The sequence below is a fragment of the Scleropages formosus genome, chromosome 3, assembly GCF_900964775.1.
Source record: "Scleropages formosus chromosome 3, fSclFor1.1, whole genome shotgun sequence".
Classification (NCBI taxonomy): domain Eukaryota; kingdom Metazoa; phylum Chordata; class Actinopteri; order Osteoglossiformes; family Osteoglossidae; genus Scleropages; species Scleropages formosus.
In genome coordinates, this window is record NC_041808.1 from 8,573,427 (window position 1) to 8,588,414 (window position 14,988).

The 14,988-nt window shown below is 45.5% G+C and overlaps 2 protein-coding genes across 2 annotated transcripts; both read left to right on the forward strand.

Moving 5' to 3' along the window:
* The first annotated feature begins 803 nt into the window (after nt 1-803).
* tmprss15 (transmembrane serine protease 15) lies at nt 804-11,754 on the forward strand. The gene is made up of 25 exons (XM_029250140.1): nt 804-924; nt 1,685-1,809; nt 1,900-1,967; nt 2,112-2,263; nt 2,620-3,856; nt 4,073-4,155; nt 4,255-4,363; nt 5,212-5,321; nt 5,610-5,747; nt 5,824-5,973; nt 6,086-6,191; nt 6,324-6,471; nt 6,901-7,045; nt 7,131-7,220; nt 7,354-7,479; nt 7,577-7,720; nt 8,034-8,144; nt 8,232-8,364; nt 8,455-8,553; nt 9,321-9,370; nt 9,515-9,725; nt 9,991-10,172; nt 10,311-10,406; nt 10,651-10,790; nt 11,578-11,754. The coding sequence occupies exons 1-25, from the start codon at nt 804-806 to the stop codon at nt 11,752-11,754; spliced, it is 4,251 nt and encodes a 1,416-aa protein (XP_029105973.1).
* Nucleotides 11,755-12,601: 847 nt separating this feature from the next.
* On the forward strand, nt 12,602-14,864 carry LOC108923736 (exophilin-5-like). The gene is made up of 3 exons (XM_018734685.1): nt 12,602-12,825; nt 14,428-14,579; nt 14,734-14,864. The coding sequence occupies exons 1-3, from the start codon at nt 12,692-12,694 to the stop codon at nt 14,862-14,864; spliced, it is 417 nt and encodes a 138-aa protein (XP_018590201.1). The 5' UTR covers nt 12,602-12,691.
* The last annotated feature ends 124 nt before the right edge of the window (nt 14,865-14,988 follow it).

Here is a 14,988-nt window from a genome sequence, read left to right on the forward strand (position 1 = left end):
TGAGTATCAGTGATCAATGGGAAGATGAGGGATGTTACGCACGATGAATCAGTCGACAGTTAGCGTTGAACAGGCGTTTGAGACAACGTTTTTTCATTCAATTAAAATTAGTTGAGACATATATTAACCTTTTTATTGGTTATGTAGATGCTAAAGAACAACAAAAGTGGTCATAAGATGTGTTGTACATGTGATAACATGGTTAGCAATTAGAATAGGAGTTTTTAGGTACCATGTTTTAATTTTGTCATTTTAAATTAGCATTAATTTTAATATTTGAAGTGAATAAAAATGAAATGAATGAAAATGAAATGAATAATTTATTATACTGTTGTCTGAGGTTTTTGCAGAGTCAAACCATGAGTTGAGGGTGTGTGTATTATTAATCTGTCATTGACTGTGACTTAATGATAAAGGTGACTTCCAAGTTACGAACAGACTTCAGCTTATGAACACATTTCCATTTCCAACTATATCTGTAAGTTGAGGAGCTGGATGAAGACACACACTGAGGTTTGTGTTACCTAAGATATTTATACCTCAATTTACACCTCAATAAATATTTACAGCTAGCAGCCTCTGATTTCTTCCATAAATATATATGATCTACCGGGCTTTGTTGAACGTGATTTTATGAAGAGATAGTGAGTTCAAAGTTCTCGACCTGAAGAAAAAGCTTCACAAAGGAGACTGAGTGTCAAAAGTGGCCCGAGGAGCAAGAAGAGTGTGTGTGTGTATGTGAGTGTGAAGGAGCTGAGGAGGTTGAGAAGATTGTCTGACTTCGAGAAGAGCCCTGAGGAAGCATGGGCACCAGAGGGCACCGTCTGAGCTCCACTGAGATCTTCCTCTGCTTGCTGTTCCTCGCCCTGCTGCTCGTCTCCGGAGGACTCCTGGCCACTAGCTGGCTCTCCCTGCAGTCTAACAGTAACCCTGCAATTTTCTCTCTCTTTCTCACTCTGTGCAAAATGAATGACAAAGAGCTGCAGTCCTGCTCTGCCTGTCTCCATCTCTCCCATGATGCATCTGGGTGCTGCGCATCAGTGTGTAATGGATGGCATGTTGGGGCAGTTGGTCACTATGGTGCCTCAGTTCCTGGGCTGTGGATTTGAATTGAGATCAGTCTGTAGTTTGCAAGTTCTCTTTCTGTGTTGTCATGGATTTACTCCAGGAGCTCTAATTTCCAGGGGGTGTGATGGCGCAGTGGCGCAGTGGGTTTGACCGGGTCCTGCTCTCCCATGGGTCTGGGGTTTGAGGCCCGCTTGGGGTGCCTTGCAACGGCCTGGCGTCCCGTCCCGGGTGTGTCCCCTTGCACCCTGTGTTGCTGAGTTAGTCTCCTGCTCCCCACGACCCCACATGGGAGAAGCGGTTTCTGATAATGTATGTGTGCTCTAATTTCCTTCCACAGTCCAAAAACACATGTTCTAGGTGAATTGGTCACTATAAATTTCCCTTTGTGTGTATATGAGAGTGCCCTTTGATGGACTTGCATCCTGTTCAGGTTGTACCTTGCCATCCAGGATAGGGCTCTGGACCCCATGACCCTGAACTGATCAAGTGGTTTTTGATAACAGATGGATGGATAGTTTCTGTGGAGCTGCTCTGACCTGTCATCCCCCACCTGTTTATATTCACCTGGTCTCCCAGAGTGACAGCTGTCAGTCGATGTCTACACTGTGCTCCACAGGCAATGAGGACCAGGTGGACCTCAGAGGGACGTTGACCATTCTGAGCGGAGCTGTGTTCACAGAGGAGCTTCTCAACAAGTCGACAGTGCAATTCAAAGCGCTGGCGTTCGATGTGGAGAACATGGTGAGAGCACAGCTGACTGTGACTCCTTCCACTGTTGTTGCTTCCAGACCCCACTAACAGTTCCTGCTCCTGTGTGTACTCTGTTTGCAGGTGTATGACGTGTTTGCTGAGAGCTCCATAGTTGACCAGTTCAAGGCCTGTATGGTTAAAGACTTCAGGTGAACATTTGTCTGCAATTTGTCTGTCCCTCCGTCATTTGTTCTGTCTGTGTCTGAACGTCACATTGTGTTGAAAATACAAAAGTGATGGATGAAGCCAAACAGCCCTGTGATACGTGAAATAGTTGTCTCTTTGAACTCCAGCAGGGGGAGTGTGGTGGTAACCTTTGACCTGGTCTTCTCTGGGACTGTGCAAGTGAAGGAAGTGCAGGAAGAACTGGTGGATGGGATCCAAGCTGGAGTGGGCAGCGCCCATGGCGGACTAGTTATCGACACTCACAGCATCCACATTACAGGTAGAGGCATCTGGATAATGTCCTCACACTCAGATGGATCTCCAATTGGAGCAGCAATAGGACACGTAGAGATACCGCTTTTGGTCAAAGGCTCTTCAAGTCACAAAGAGGATAGTTTGTACAATGTGTGAACACATACATTTAAATGTGAAGTGGTTGCAGCCGATGGGCTCTGTGACATTTATTTTTAGTGAATTACTAAACCTGCTAATGAAACACCAGGGTAGTGAGGGAATATGTGTTAAAGCAGACTTCACATGTAGGGCTTATTCATATACTTCAGTGTTTAGATCAACAGTACTGCTTATATTCCACTTCGTCCCCTAATTGCTGCTTACCCTACATCTGCAGCTCAGCCAACATCTACATCTCAGCCGCCATCTACAGTTCAATCAACATCTACAGCTCAACCAGTGTCTACAGTTCATTCAACATTGACAGGTCAACCAGCATCTTCAACTCAGCCAACATCTACAGCTCAGCCAACATCTACAATTCAACCAGTGTCTACAGTTCATTCAACATCGACAGCTCAACTAGCATCTTCAACTCATCCAACCTCTATTGCTCAGCCAACATCTGCAGCTCAGCCAACATCTACATCTCAGCCGCCATCTACAGTTCAATCAGCATCTACAGCTCAACCAGTGTCTACAGTTCATTCAACATTAACAGGTCAACCAGCATCTTCAACTCAGCCAACATCTACAGCTCAGCCAACATCTACAATTCAACAAGTGTCTACAGTTCATTCAACATCGACAGCTCAACTAGCATCTTCAACTCATCCAACCTCTATTGCTCAGCCAACATCTGCAGTTCAGCCAACATCTGCAGCTCAGCCAACATCTACAGTTCAATCAACATCTACAGCTCAACTAGCATCTTCAACTCATCCAACCTCTATTGCTCAGCCAACATCTACAGCTCAACCAACATCTACAACTCAACCAGTGTCTACAGTTCAATCAACATCGACAGCTCAACTAGCACCTTCAACTCATCCAACCTCTATTGCTCAGCCAACATCTACATCTCAGCCGCCATCTACAGTTCAATCAACATCTACAGCTCAACCAGTGTCTACAGTTCATTCAACATTAACAGGTCAACCAGCATCTTCAACTCAGCCAACATCTACAGCTCAGCCAACATCTACAATTCAACCAGTGTCTACAGTTCATTCAACATCGACAGCTCAACTAGCATCTTCAACTCATCCAACCTCTATTGCTCAGCCAACATCTGCAGTTCAGCCAACATCTGCAGCTCAGCCAACATCTACAGTTCAATCAACATCTACAGCTCAACCAGTGTCTACAGTTCATTCAACATTATCAGGTCAACCAGCATCTTCAACTCAGCCAACATCTACAGCTCAGCCAACATCTACAATTCAACCAGTGTCTACAGTTCATTCAACATCGACAGCTCAACTAGCATCTTCAACTCATCCAACCTCTATTGCTCAGCCAACATCTGCAGCTCAGCCAACATCTACAGTTCAATCAACATCTACAGCTCAACTAGCATCTTCAACTCATCCAACCTCTATTGCTCAGCCAACATCGACAGCTCAGCCAACATCTACAGGTCACCTGACCACCACTAAGCATCATACCATGGTTCCAAGTATTTTGAGATATCAGTGATTCATCCATTTGGTCACATGAGTCACTATTTCTCTTTTCAGAGGTGTTTCCACAGGACTCATTGTTCTATGATTTCAATCTGCATTTGATCCGTGACTCAGGGTTCTTTTTTTATTGCAGCCACATGCCCAACTGATCAGATGGTTTGTGGTGATAGTAGCGAATGCATTCCCATAGTGGAGTTCTGTGATGGAATGGTTGACTGCCCTGATGGTGCTGACGAAGATGAGCAACTCTGTGGTTAGTGGTGCTCCAGCATTGTTTTCACCTGTGAACTAAGATTGTGTTTTTTTCAGTAGTATCAGTGGATTCATCTGAGACCATTTCCTGTCTCCATAGCCACGGTATGTGATGGACGCTTCCTGCTGCTCGGCCCATCAGGCACCTTCCACTCCAAGAACTTCCCGCTCCCATATGATGAGGACACCATCTGTCGCTGGGTCATACGGTACCATGCTACTGCAGGGGGCGTTTGTGGGTTACCATCAGTATGCTCTCAGATTCCTGTGACCCTCACTCTGCACTCCCACTGGATGAATCCTCTTTGCCCTCCACTCTCTAAAACACACCTTTCAGGAATCAATGACTTTACATTTACATGTAATCATTTATCAGATGCTTTTCTCCAAAGTGACCTGTAACTCCGGGTAAACAAAAATGGATCAAGAACAGATGAAGAGCTTTACACAGAGACACAGGGCTATTGAAGGACACCTTGCTTGTCTGATACCACCATGTTGCTGGTTTGCACGCCTCAAGTAAAAAGAAAGAGATTGGTTTGAGACCTCTCTTGAAAGCTGGGAGGTATTCAGCAGCTCTAAGGGGCAGATTGAGTTCATTCCACCACATTGGCACGAAACAATAGAAACCTGCAGACTGTTGATGTTGGACTCTTATTAGTAATACCATCAAGAGGCCAGAGCACAGTGGTGTTGCTGGGGTGTACAAGACCAAGTCCGGGAGATACCAGGGTACTTTTTTAGTGCTTTCAAGCCAAAATGGACTTGGTCCAAAAAAATGTGTCACCATAGCAACACACACACACCTCTCCTGATTTCTCCTGAGTGCCGCAGCTCTTGTGTTTATCACTGTGTTGAGATTATTTAATTTGTGAATTTAGGTATCCAGTCAACAGCTGCTTATAATTAATTATCAAGCCTGTAGATTCTGGTGAGGACCGAACCCAGGTGGAGGTTTGTGAAGAGCAGGCTGGAAAACCACAGCCTCAGAGTACGTAAGTGAACAAAGTCAAGTGTGACAGGGCACCATTGACCACTGACCATTCTATCTTGGCAGGGTCCAGGAAGGGCTTGTCATACAGATAACATTCATGTCATTTGAAACTGAAGAAGACATAGATGTTTTAAAGCTCTATGAAGGAATAGGAGGCAAGAAGAACCTGACTTGTGAGTAGAAGGAACAGTAATTGCAATCCTGGGCAAGGAAAGTGGAGTGTGGTATGAGTACCATGTAAGTGATGACAGTGAAGAGTGTAAAGGCTGATGGGACAGAATAGGATAATACTGAACTCACAAAATTATGTTTTCCTCCAATCAGAGACAGAACAACTCCTGTTTCTAGTCTCTGCTCCTGCAGTGTGAAGTTACCTGAACTCATTTGGTCCAGACTAACTGACTGACTGACCGACTATCTGAATGATTACCGATTGATTTATTGGTTTTTGGTTGTTTCAGACGTGCTATCAGGGGACTCGGCCAGGAAAGTGCTGCTACTCTCCTCAGAGGTCACTGCTGAGTTCTCTTCCAACTTCATCAACAACTTTGGTGGGTTCAATGCCACCTACAGCGTGGAGGACATCAACACCCTGTCCAGTGAGTGTCCATGGTTATTTAGTGGAGGTCCTCGGAGGACCAGCTGGGTAGCTGACATACTTCTCTCTCCTGGCAGATGAGGAGAAGGTGAACTGCTCCTTTGAGGAGGACCTCTGCTTCTGGAGGCAGAACCATGATGATGATGGGGACTGGCTGTGGCTCAGCGGTCCCTCCTTCCCACTTTTCACGGGGCCCAGCTTTGACCACACCTTGGGAAACCAGTCAGGTGAGCTGGGCATGGAGGCTGTGTTAGGGACCAGAACTCTACGGTTGGTCTTTCAGTGCAATGGCATGATGATCACTAGTCAGTCCCATGACCTGAATGCTAACATCTCCAGGGCATTATATTGTCACGCCGGGAAGCCCTTTCCAACGGGAGAGGAGTTTCAGAATCCACAGCCTCCCACTGGCTCATGCAAGCGAGTCCATGTGCCTCAGTTTTTGGTTAGTGTCAGTCTTTGTTGACCCTATTTGACCAGTGAAAAACCTCCATACGTTCAACAATCGTTTACCACGGGATCCGTGTGCACATGTGTATGTGTCTATGCACTCACGCATGTGCTCTCTCACCCTCAGGTACCACATGTATGGCGAGGATGTGTGGGGCCTCCGGGTGCTAGCAGAGAGAACGACGGGTGTCACGGTGATCTTCCAGAAAGAAGGCAACTATGGAGACCAGTGGAACTATGGAGAGACGACTCTGAACCACACGGCAGGAGTGAGGGTGAGAGAGGGAAGCTGGTAGCATAGTGTTAGAGCCATTGCCTTTGGACCCAAGGGTCACAGGTTTGAATCTCACCATGAGCTGTAATACCCTTGAGTGAAGTACTTACCCCAAAGAATTGCTCTGGTAAAATTGCCCAGCTGTATAAATGGGTAAATAATTGTAGGTAGATTAACGCCGTAAGTCGCTTTGCTGAAAAGCGTAAGCTAAATGAATAAATGTGAATTGGGGGATTTATAGTTATTGTTATTATTATTGCTGTTGTTATTATTAAACATGTTTATCCAAAGTGACTTAATATTTAGCTTGTATACAGCTGGGTGTTTTTATTGAAGCACTCTGAGGTAAATGCAGCTTTCCCCAGTTTGTCAAACCCCTGCTGTTGAACCCTCATATTCGGCCATGACTTGGTGCCTGTCTTCTTGCAAGGTGGTGTTTGAAGCCCGGAAGAAGGGGGGCGTGAAGAATGACATTGCCCTGGATGATATCGGCCTGGAAAGAGGCCCCTGTGTGGGGGGAGTCCACCCAGAGCCCACCCTCATCCCTGGGCCCACCACCCCACCTATTCTTCCACGTATGTAGCCTTTCCTTGATCCCCTGTCTACCCTGACTGGCAGCGCATTGCCCTCGGCTCTAACGGGGCTCCTCTGGTTCCACAGGTGACTGCGGGGGGCCCTTCGAGCTCTGGGAGCCAAACAGCACTTTCAGCTCTCCTCACTATCCTAGTGCCTATAGCAACGACATCTCCTGTACGTATCTTCTGTAGTATCTCCTGTGAGTGTCCTTTAATGTTTCTGAGAGAGTAGTGTGTCATATGTGTCAGATGTCCGTGATACAAGTTGCGCTTGTGGGTTTGTGTATGTGCATGCTGCTTTTCTACAGGTGTGTGGACTCTGCATGCGGCTAAAGGGAAGAACATCCAGCTACATTTTCTGGACTTTGATGTAGAGGCGACGTTTGACACGGTGGAGGTGCGGGACGGAGTGGGAGAGGGGTCCACTCTGCTGGGTGAGTCACACACACACATAGACATACACTCACACCAATGCCTGCAGTACTGAGCTCTTATAGGTGCAGTGTGACCTTGTGATCACCTCTTTGACAGGTGTCTTCACTGGCAGTAACCTGTTGATTGAGGACCTGTTCTCGACGACCAATGAGATGACGGTGCTGCTGCTGACAGATGACTCCGGATACAGACGTGGCTTCCGTGCCAACTTCTCCTCTGGCTTTGGGCTTGGCCAGCCAGGTAGGCTATGATCTAGAATGTCCACCTGCTGCCTCTGCTCTGTGTGCTTCAAAGAACCACATACATTAGGTTGATTTAAAGAGATTTCTATAATCTCTCATATAAACTTAATTATACAGCTGTGTCCAGTGAGTCTTTGATGAGCAGTGTACCCTGGAGGACATATGTTAAATACGGAGATGAACATTGGACATGGAGAGACATGGAACTGGTGTTTGAATAAAACATGCAAAGTGTACATCATGGTGACTGTGATGAACATGTCCTCCTCACCTGTCCTTTTGTCGCCTGTGCCGCTCTTCTCCACCTGCAGAACCTTGTGCAGCAGGGCTATTCCAGTGTCTCTCCGGCAGCTGTGTCGCCAACACCAGCCTGTGCAACGGTCACCCAGACTGTGCTGATGCCTCCGATGAAGCTGAATGTGGTAAGCAAGTAATCAGGATCCAATTGTCCCGACTGCTGTGCATACTGGGATACTGGCATGTAGACTTAGCTTATTCCTTTCCCACAGTGCACCTCCTTCCTAGGCCTGGGAGCAGCACCGGGGAAGTGCAGTTGCAGGTGCGAGGCTCCTGGCACAGCGTGTGTTCAGAGAATTGGATCCCAGAGCTCTCTAGCTTCCTCTGTGGCTACCTGGGCTACCGGTCAGTGGACTGTGTGTGTGTGTGTGCGCGCGCACATACGGTATGTGTATGTGTGTAGACCAAACATATTAGTTTCATTATGTGCTCCAGAGCAGCAAACACCTCCACGGTACCTGTGTCTGAGGAAGAGGAAGACTCTTTCATCACTGTTATCCAAAGCGAGAACGGCACTCTTCATTTCACCACAAGGTATGGTACAAAGAGCTGGTGGCAATACAGCTCAGCTAAACACAACACAACAGCGTCACACAGCATAGCGTAGCACAGAATAATACGTCACATCACAACACAGCACAGGACAATTCAACACCGTACAACAGAATACAACAGCACAGCACAATCTATTGCAGCACCATGCAATACAACACAGTGTAGCGCAGTGCTTTGCGAATTGTTAGCTTTGTTTTAATAACTAAAATCATATTATGTAAACATATGTTCCTATCAACGAGAAATCGTTAGTAGCTGACACCCACTCTGACCGTATTTAAGGGGTGTATTGTTTTTGTTCGGGGCGCCCTGCCTCCCCAGTGCTGGTTTGAGTGCTGAACTGCTGTTCAATGATCTGCAGAATAGAACTTTATTACTTTTAAAGGCTGAATGGTGTTAAGTGTCAACAGAATTCCCCAACAACAGTACAGCACAAAAAAACATCCCCAGCTTTCAACATAATCAATTAAAGGATGTAGTGTCACATGACATCACCCTACAGAGCACTAATACCACACAACCAATCACAACACAGAAAAGTACATAACCAGTCCCAGTACAGCACAGCCAATCACAGGACAGCAGCAAATAAAGTTTAACCAGTCACATTACAGCTCCACCAATCAACACAGAACTCAGAAAATCACAGCACAGCACATCGCCCTGTACGTATAACCAGTCGCAGCGCACCTCAACTAATCACACCACAGCATGTAAAACATGTTTGTTGCTCTTGTGTTTTTCAGTAATAATTGTTCTGGTGGTGAAGTCATATCTATAGAGTGTAACAACAGCCGTGAGTATTTTAGTACACTTTTCGTCCTCTCTGAGACTGTGCTCTGGAACACACACACACACACACACACACACACACAGAGACATACATGCATACAGACATTCATAGCTCCACCTTTAACACCACTTTACTTTGTGTTGTTAGCATGTGGCATTCGAATGACCTCAGAGGAGACAAGAGTGAGAGGAGCAGAAGAGGGAGAAATCCAGGATAACGTCCGAATAGTGGGTGGATCAGATGTGCAGGAAGGAGCGTGGCCATGGGTGGTTTCCCTGCACTGGAAAGGCCAGCATGTGTGTGGAGCTTCACTGATCGGCAGGGAGTGGCTGCTTACTGCTGCACACTGCCTCTATGGGTGAGTGTGGGCGTACACATTTGTGTGGTGGTCCGAACACATGTGTTACCGGTAATAAATTATCTGTGTAACTATTCAAGTTTCACCTGTCATGTCTACATCTTTTTACCTGTTTGCATCCGCGGTTCTACCTGCTTGTAATTGCCCTTTCTACCTGTATCTGTATCTGAGTCATTTATTCACACTCACTCTTGTGTCCTTCTGAACACCCTAACCCTAACCTTACCTGACCTCACTTCACCTGATCTGATCTGACCTCTTCCAGGAAGAACCTGCACCTCTCCTGGTGGACAGCTGTCGTAGGTCTGCACTCGCAGTCTGGAGTCAACTCCCCGCATGTGCAGAAGGTTCAGGTCGACCGCATCGTCTTCAACAAGCATTACAACAAGAGGACTAAAGACAGTGATGTTGCCATGATGCACCTGGTGAAAAAGCTCAACTTCACAGGTGAATGTGTGTGTTTTATCTCAGACGTTGTATTTATCGCAGTGTTCTCTCCATTGTGTGTTATTGTTATTCCGTCTGCTCAGTTTGTGCTGCCTATACACACTGACCCAGCTGCATCCGGTCCTGTTTTCCCCACAGACTTTGTGCAGCCGATCTGCTTGCCAAAGAGTGGGCAGCACTTTGTCGAGGGAACGAGGTGCTTCATTGCCGGCTGGGGAAGACTGTATGAGGAAGGTGAGTCTAGCTTTGGGACTGGAGTGTGTATGAAGCATGTTTGAGTGAGAGCAGAACATGTACAGCTTGGACTGTCAAAGAGAGGGATACAGCACCGGTGAACCCAACATCTGAGTGCAGCTACTATAGCAATAACACTATTCTGTGGAGAAAACCAATGAGCTATTTTATGGTTCATTTCTCAGTGACAATGTTATTGCCATTGCTGTGTGCTTTCTCATGGTGGTACTGTGTCCACATCCAGGCCCTCAACCTGAAGTCCTCCAGCAGGCCAGCCTCCCTCTCATTGGCCGTTCCCAGTGCCAGAGTCTCCTCCCCGAGTACAACATCACAACCAGGATGGTGTGTGCTGGACTCCCTCAGGGGGGTGTGGACTCCTGCCAAGTAAGGCGCGTGAAATGGAACGTGTGACTAGGACACACCCCTCAGGGGACACAAACACACCTGGAGTACAGTGGCTTTATTAAAAGTGTTTCACACAGAGTACAGGGACAGTTTCCCATCCCAGGTGTGAACCGTGTGTTCTTGAGTTTCTGCACTACTGTATTTCAACTAACAAAATATAACAAAAGTTGTCTGGGAACAAAATATAATACGTTTCTGGGCAACAAAATGATTATGCACTTTTTCACCAGACTTGCATTTTTCACCAATTCCTGCCTTTTATTTCAAATACAGGGAAAGTCTAAATCAAAACCAAGTGCAAAATATCAGAACTGCTTTTTAAGAACTTTAAATCCATGTTTAAGACTAACATGTTCCAAACTGCTTGCACATAACTCATTAGTGGGCTGCTTTTTCCTGTTTTTTAGCTTTTTTTTAATCCCCTTTCCGAATTTCCTTCGTTTATCTTACTGATATTCTTTATTATGTTGTCTTTTTCTGTTACTCTTGCACAATAGCACAGCATATGCCTCACAGTAACTTGGCTGTTGGTGTGAATGTGGGTTCAAACCCAGCTCAGTCCTTGTAGAGTTTTCTCCCTGTGTTTGTGTGAGTTACCTCCAGGTGCTCTGGTTTCCTCCCACAGTCCAAAGACATGTTTCAAGTTGATCAGTGACTCTGAATTGCCCGTAGTGTATGTGAGCATGGAAGCCCTGAATTGGTTCAAATAAATGTTTTGTGTGTCCACCAGTGCTTGTCAGTAAAAATAACTGTTATGGTTTTTCAGGGAGATTCTGGAGGTCCCCTCATGTGTTACCATGGAAACAGCTGGCTACTGGTGGGTGTGACCTCCTTTGGAGTGGGCTGCGGGCAACCCCAGCGGCCTGGCGTCTATGCCCTGGTCTCCCAGTTTGTGGACTGGGTGGCTGAGACCCGACGCTCTGTGAGCAGAGATGTCAGATAGGCCAAACCTGCAGTGTGATGGAAAACCCTTAAAATTCATTTTAATTAACATGCATAAATATATTAATTTTTGTCTGGGAAATGAATGATGCTGTTAGGCTGAAAAACAGTGAAATGCACATTAAAAAACTGATGGAGGAATACAGGCGCACGGGTAACAATGAGATGAACTGTTTAATTTTTCCAAAAACACATTTCACACATGTGCCCTTTTCAAAGTGACCTACATGGTCTTTTGTTTTATTGTATTTGAGTTGTGTATTTAAGAGTTGTGTGGAAAAAATAAAAAGTCACAATATTTTATTTAAAGATAAATACAAGTCAGTGTAAAAATGTTACTTGTTGTATTTTTCCATTTGTTTTGTATGTAATTATGACATTTTTAACCTTACAAACTTTTTCCAGATTAAATAAATGTCTAATTATGACACGGTTGTTTACTGAGAGTCTCGGTAAGAAGAATTTACTAACTCTACGCAGCCACTCGTGTAATGTGTACTGGTTAAACTGGGATACTGGACTGACCTGACCTGGTCTTCGAGGACCGCCTGTCTCTGTTTCTACTCCGCACTTTTGTTTTACTCTGAATTATACGTTATTGTGGAGAAAAGTGTCGGCTAAATCAGTACATGTAAATATAGCTTAGAGTGTTACTGTCACACCCCTGTCTGCGGGACTCATCGGCGAATGGCAGCAGGGAAATAGGAGTGGAACCAACAACCTTCAGGTTACACGTCCAAGCCTTTAACCCACTGACTGAGTAAACACTGTAAAACAGTGTGAAACAACGTGACGCGGCAGAGCAGAGGAAGTGAACGGGAGAAAGAAGGGACGCTGTTGACTTTGGACTCTGACTCCGCACTCCTCCTCATCGTGCCTCGCTCCGCTTTACTGTTTTTTACTCTCTGTCGGATCACGTTGATGAGTCTGCGGTCACCATGATGACTCGGGTGAATCTGAGTAACTCCAACTGGGACATTAATGTGTCTCTGAACGAAGAGGAGGCGGCGGCCATGCGCCGCGTGCTGGAGCGCGACTCGCGCCTCCGACGTGCGGAGCGACAGCGGGTCCAGTGAGTGACTTCATGGCATTTAGTAATAGTAATAATTTCATCAGTAGTCGCTGGCTACATGATTTTATTTAATAGATTTTTTTAAATATTTTTATATGTGTGTGAGGGTGGTGCGGTGGGTTGGACCGGGTCCTGCTCTCCGGTGGGTCTGGGGTTCATGTCTCGCTTGGGGTGCCTTGCGATGGACTGGTGTCCCGTCCTGGGTGTGTCCCCTCCCCCTCCAGACCCACCCCGAGTTGCCGGGTTAGGCTCCGGTTCGCCGCGACCCCGCTGGGGACAAGCGGTTTCAGACACAGTGTGTATGTATTTTTTTTTTTTCTATGCATGATTTAGCTAAGACTGTAACTTTTGTGCTTTCATTATACCGCTAATCATATTCAAATCTATTACATTATACGACGTTTTTAGTGCGATAAATAAGGATTTTTTTGGAATAATCCCAGTTTTCAGTGGGAAACCCCGTTGTGGAAAGGCAGTTACCATTCGCCTACAGGCACCACTACTATTATTATTATTATTATTATTGTGGTGTCCGAAAGGAAGGTACACCATTCTTAGAGGTTTTACTGAAACAAAGCATTGGAACACTCAGAGTGCGCAAATAAAATAGTTTATTGAAAACAGTAGCTCGTGTCACAATCTCATTTCACACCGCGGAAGCTCGTCTGTTACCGCGCGACAAAGCCCGCGCTATATATAGTGCAACCTATAAGAATTCCCGCTTAAATTACGAATTAACCAATGACAATTAACTTTCGTCAACTTACACTCTACAGGCTGGCAGGAACCTGTCTTTTACAAAACTCTCAATGATTTGTTCTTGGTGTGAACCACCACAATCATTATTATTCAAGTAGCGTTTAAAGCCTTAAGCTCTTCAGTCCTTAACTGAATGAAAGTAGCGTGTTGCCCAATAAACAAGTGTACAATCTGCTTGCAGGTCACCAAGTGTATGTCAGTTTTTCGATTCTTTAACTTTATGCAGCTACTCGTGTGATGTACATTAGTTCATACGCTGGAAAGTAACAAAATTGTACTTTAGAATCACGCGTTTGCATCTAAGTCTCTTTTTGTTGATGTAATGCACACATTGTATTTTATGTGAGATGCACGTCGCTTTGGAGAACTTAGTGTCTGCTAAATGAATAAATGTAAACCGAGGACTGGTATTCACAGTCAGTGAGGTTCACATTTCACCACAGCAGTTCCAGTGCGTTCACTTGTCCGCTGCCACTTGTCTGCTTATCCCGCTGAATCCCTGGACAAAGAATCACTCATTTGGGGTTAAAATATAATTTTTGCCATGAAATCACACAGACAGGTGAGAATTTCACACACTGCTGCATGTTTGAATCCTGTCACAGGTGAACATAAGATTGATATCCTTTCACTAAAGGTCACACTGACAACATGTCATCTAAGGTTCAAAACAATGGTGTTTCTGTTACAGGACCGGTGATATAATTCTAAAATAGCACAACCCACACTACAGCATTGCATTGTTACACAGGTATTGAAATTCCAGCTATGCAAACTGTGAACATTCGCAGGTGTGTGACTGAACACACCCAAGGGAGAACTGCTCTTTGTGTCCCTGTACAGGAAGCTCCGGGAGGTGTCCAGGGATGATCGGTGGCTCTGGGGGGTATCAGGACAATGGTTCCAGGAGATCAAGAAGGCCAACCGCGAGTACAATTCCAGCTCTGGCTGTTGTTCTCCTGCCTCATTTAGCATCAGCAAAACAAGAAGCAAAGGTGAGGAAATATGAGCGCCTGAGGGGTGGGAACCTCATGCTAACCATACAGGCAGGTTCAAATACAACAGAGAGAATGAAAAATGTTCTGCATATCAGTCAGATGGAAACACCATCAGGCTGTGTTCATCTTGCTTTTAATTTTCAATTTCCAGAGCGGAGAATCACCGCTAAAGAGAAGAATGAAGAACACACAAAGACTAGAGGCATTCCGCTTCGAACCCGCCTCGCTTCACTCTTCTCCTTTAGGCTTCCACAAAAAAAGAACCACAGTAAGCTCAAGTAAGCAAATTAAACTCCATGAGAGCACCATAAAGATGTTCCTGACACAGAGAAAAAACCATACATAGACTGGATACATTCTCCAGCACCTTGGGGACGATCAAACTTTGTATTCTCTCCAGCAATTT

Excerpts from the sequence above, each read along its gene's own strand:
- tmprss15 (XM_029250140.1), top strand. The coding sequence starts at position 804 with ATGGGCACCAGAGGGCACCGTCTGAGCTCCACTGAGATCTTCCTCTGC. Across the intron at positions 3,857-4,072 it reads AGCTCAGCCAACATCTACAG|TAGCGAATGCATTCCCATAG; the intron begins GTCACCTGACCA and ends TTGTGGTGATAG. Across the intron at positions 9,726-9,990 it reads GCTGCACACTGCCTCTATGG|GAAGAACCTGCACCTCTCCT; the intron begins GTGAGTGTGGGC and ends GACCTCTTCCAG.
- LOC108923736 (XM_018734685.1), top strand. The coding sequence starts at position 12,692 with ATGATGACTCGGGTGAATCTGAGTAACTCCAACTGGGACATTAATGTG. Across the intron at positions 12,826-14,427 it reads GCGGAGCGACAGCGGGTCCA|GAAGCTCCGGGAGGTGTCCA; the intron begins GTGAGTGACTTC and ends GTCCCTGTACAG. Across the intron at positions 14,580-14,733 it reads CAGCAAAACAAGAAGCAAAG|AGCGGAGAATCACCGCTAAA; the intron begins GTGAGGAAATAT and ends TTCAATTTCCAG.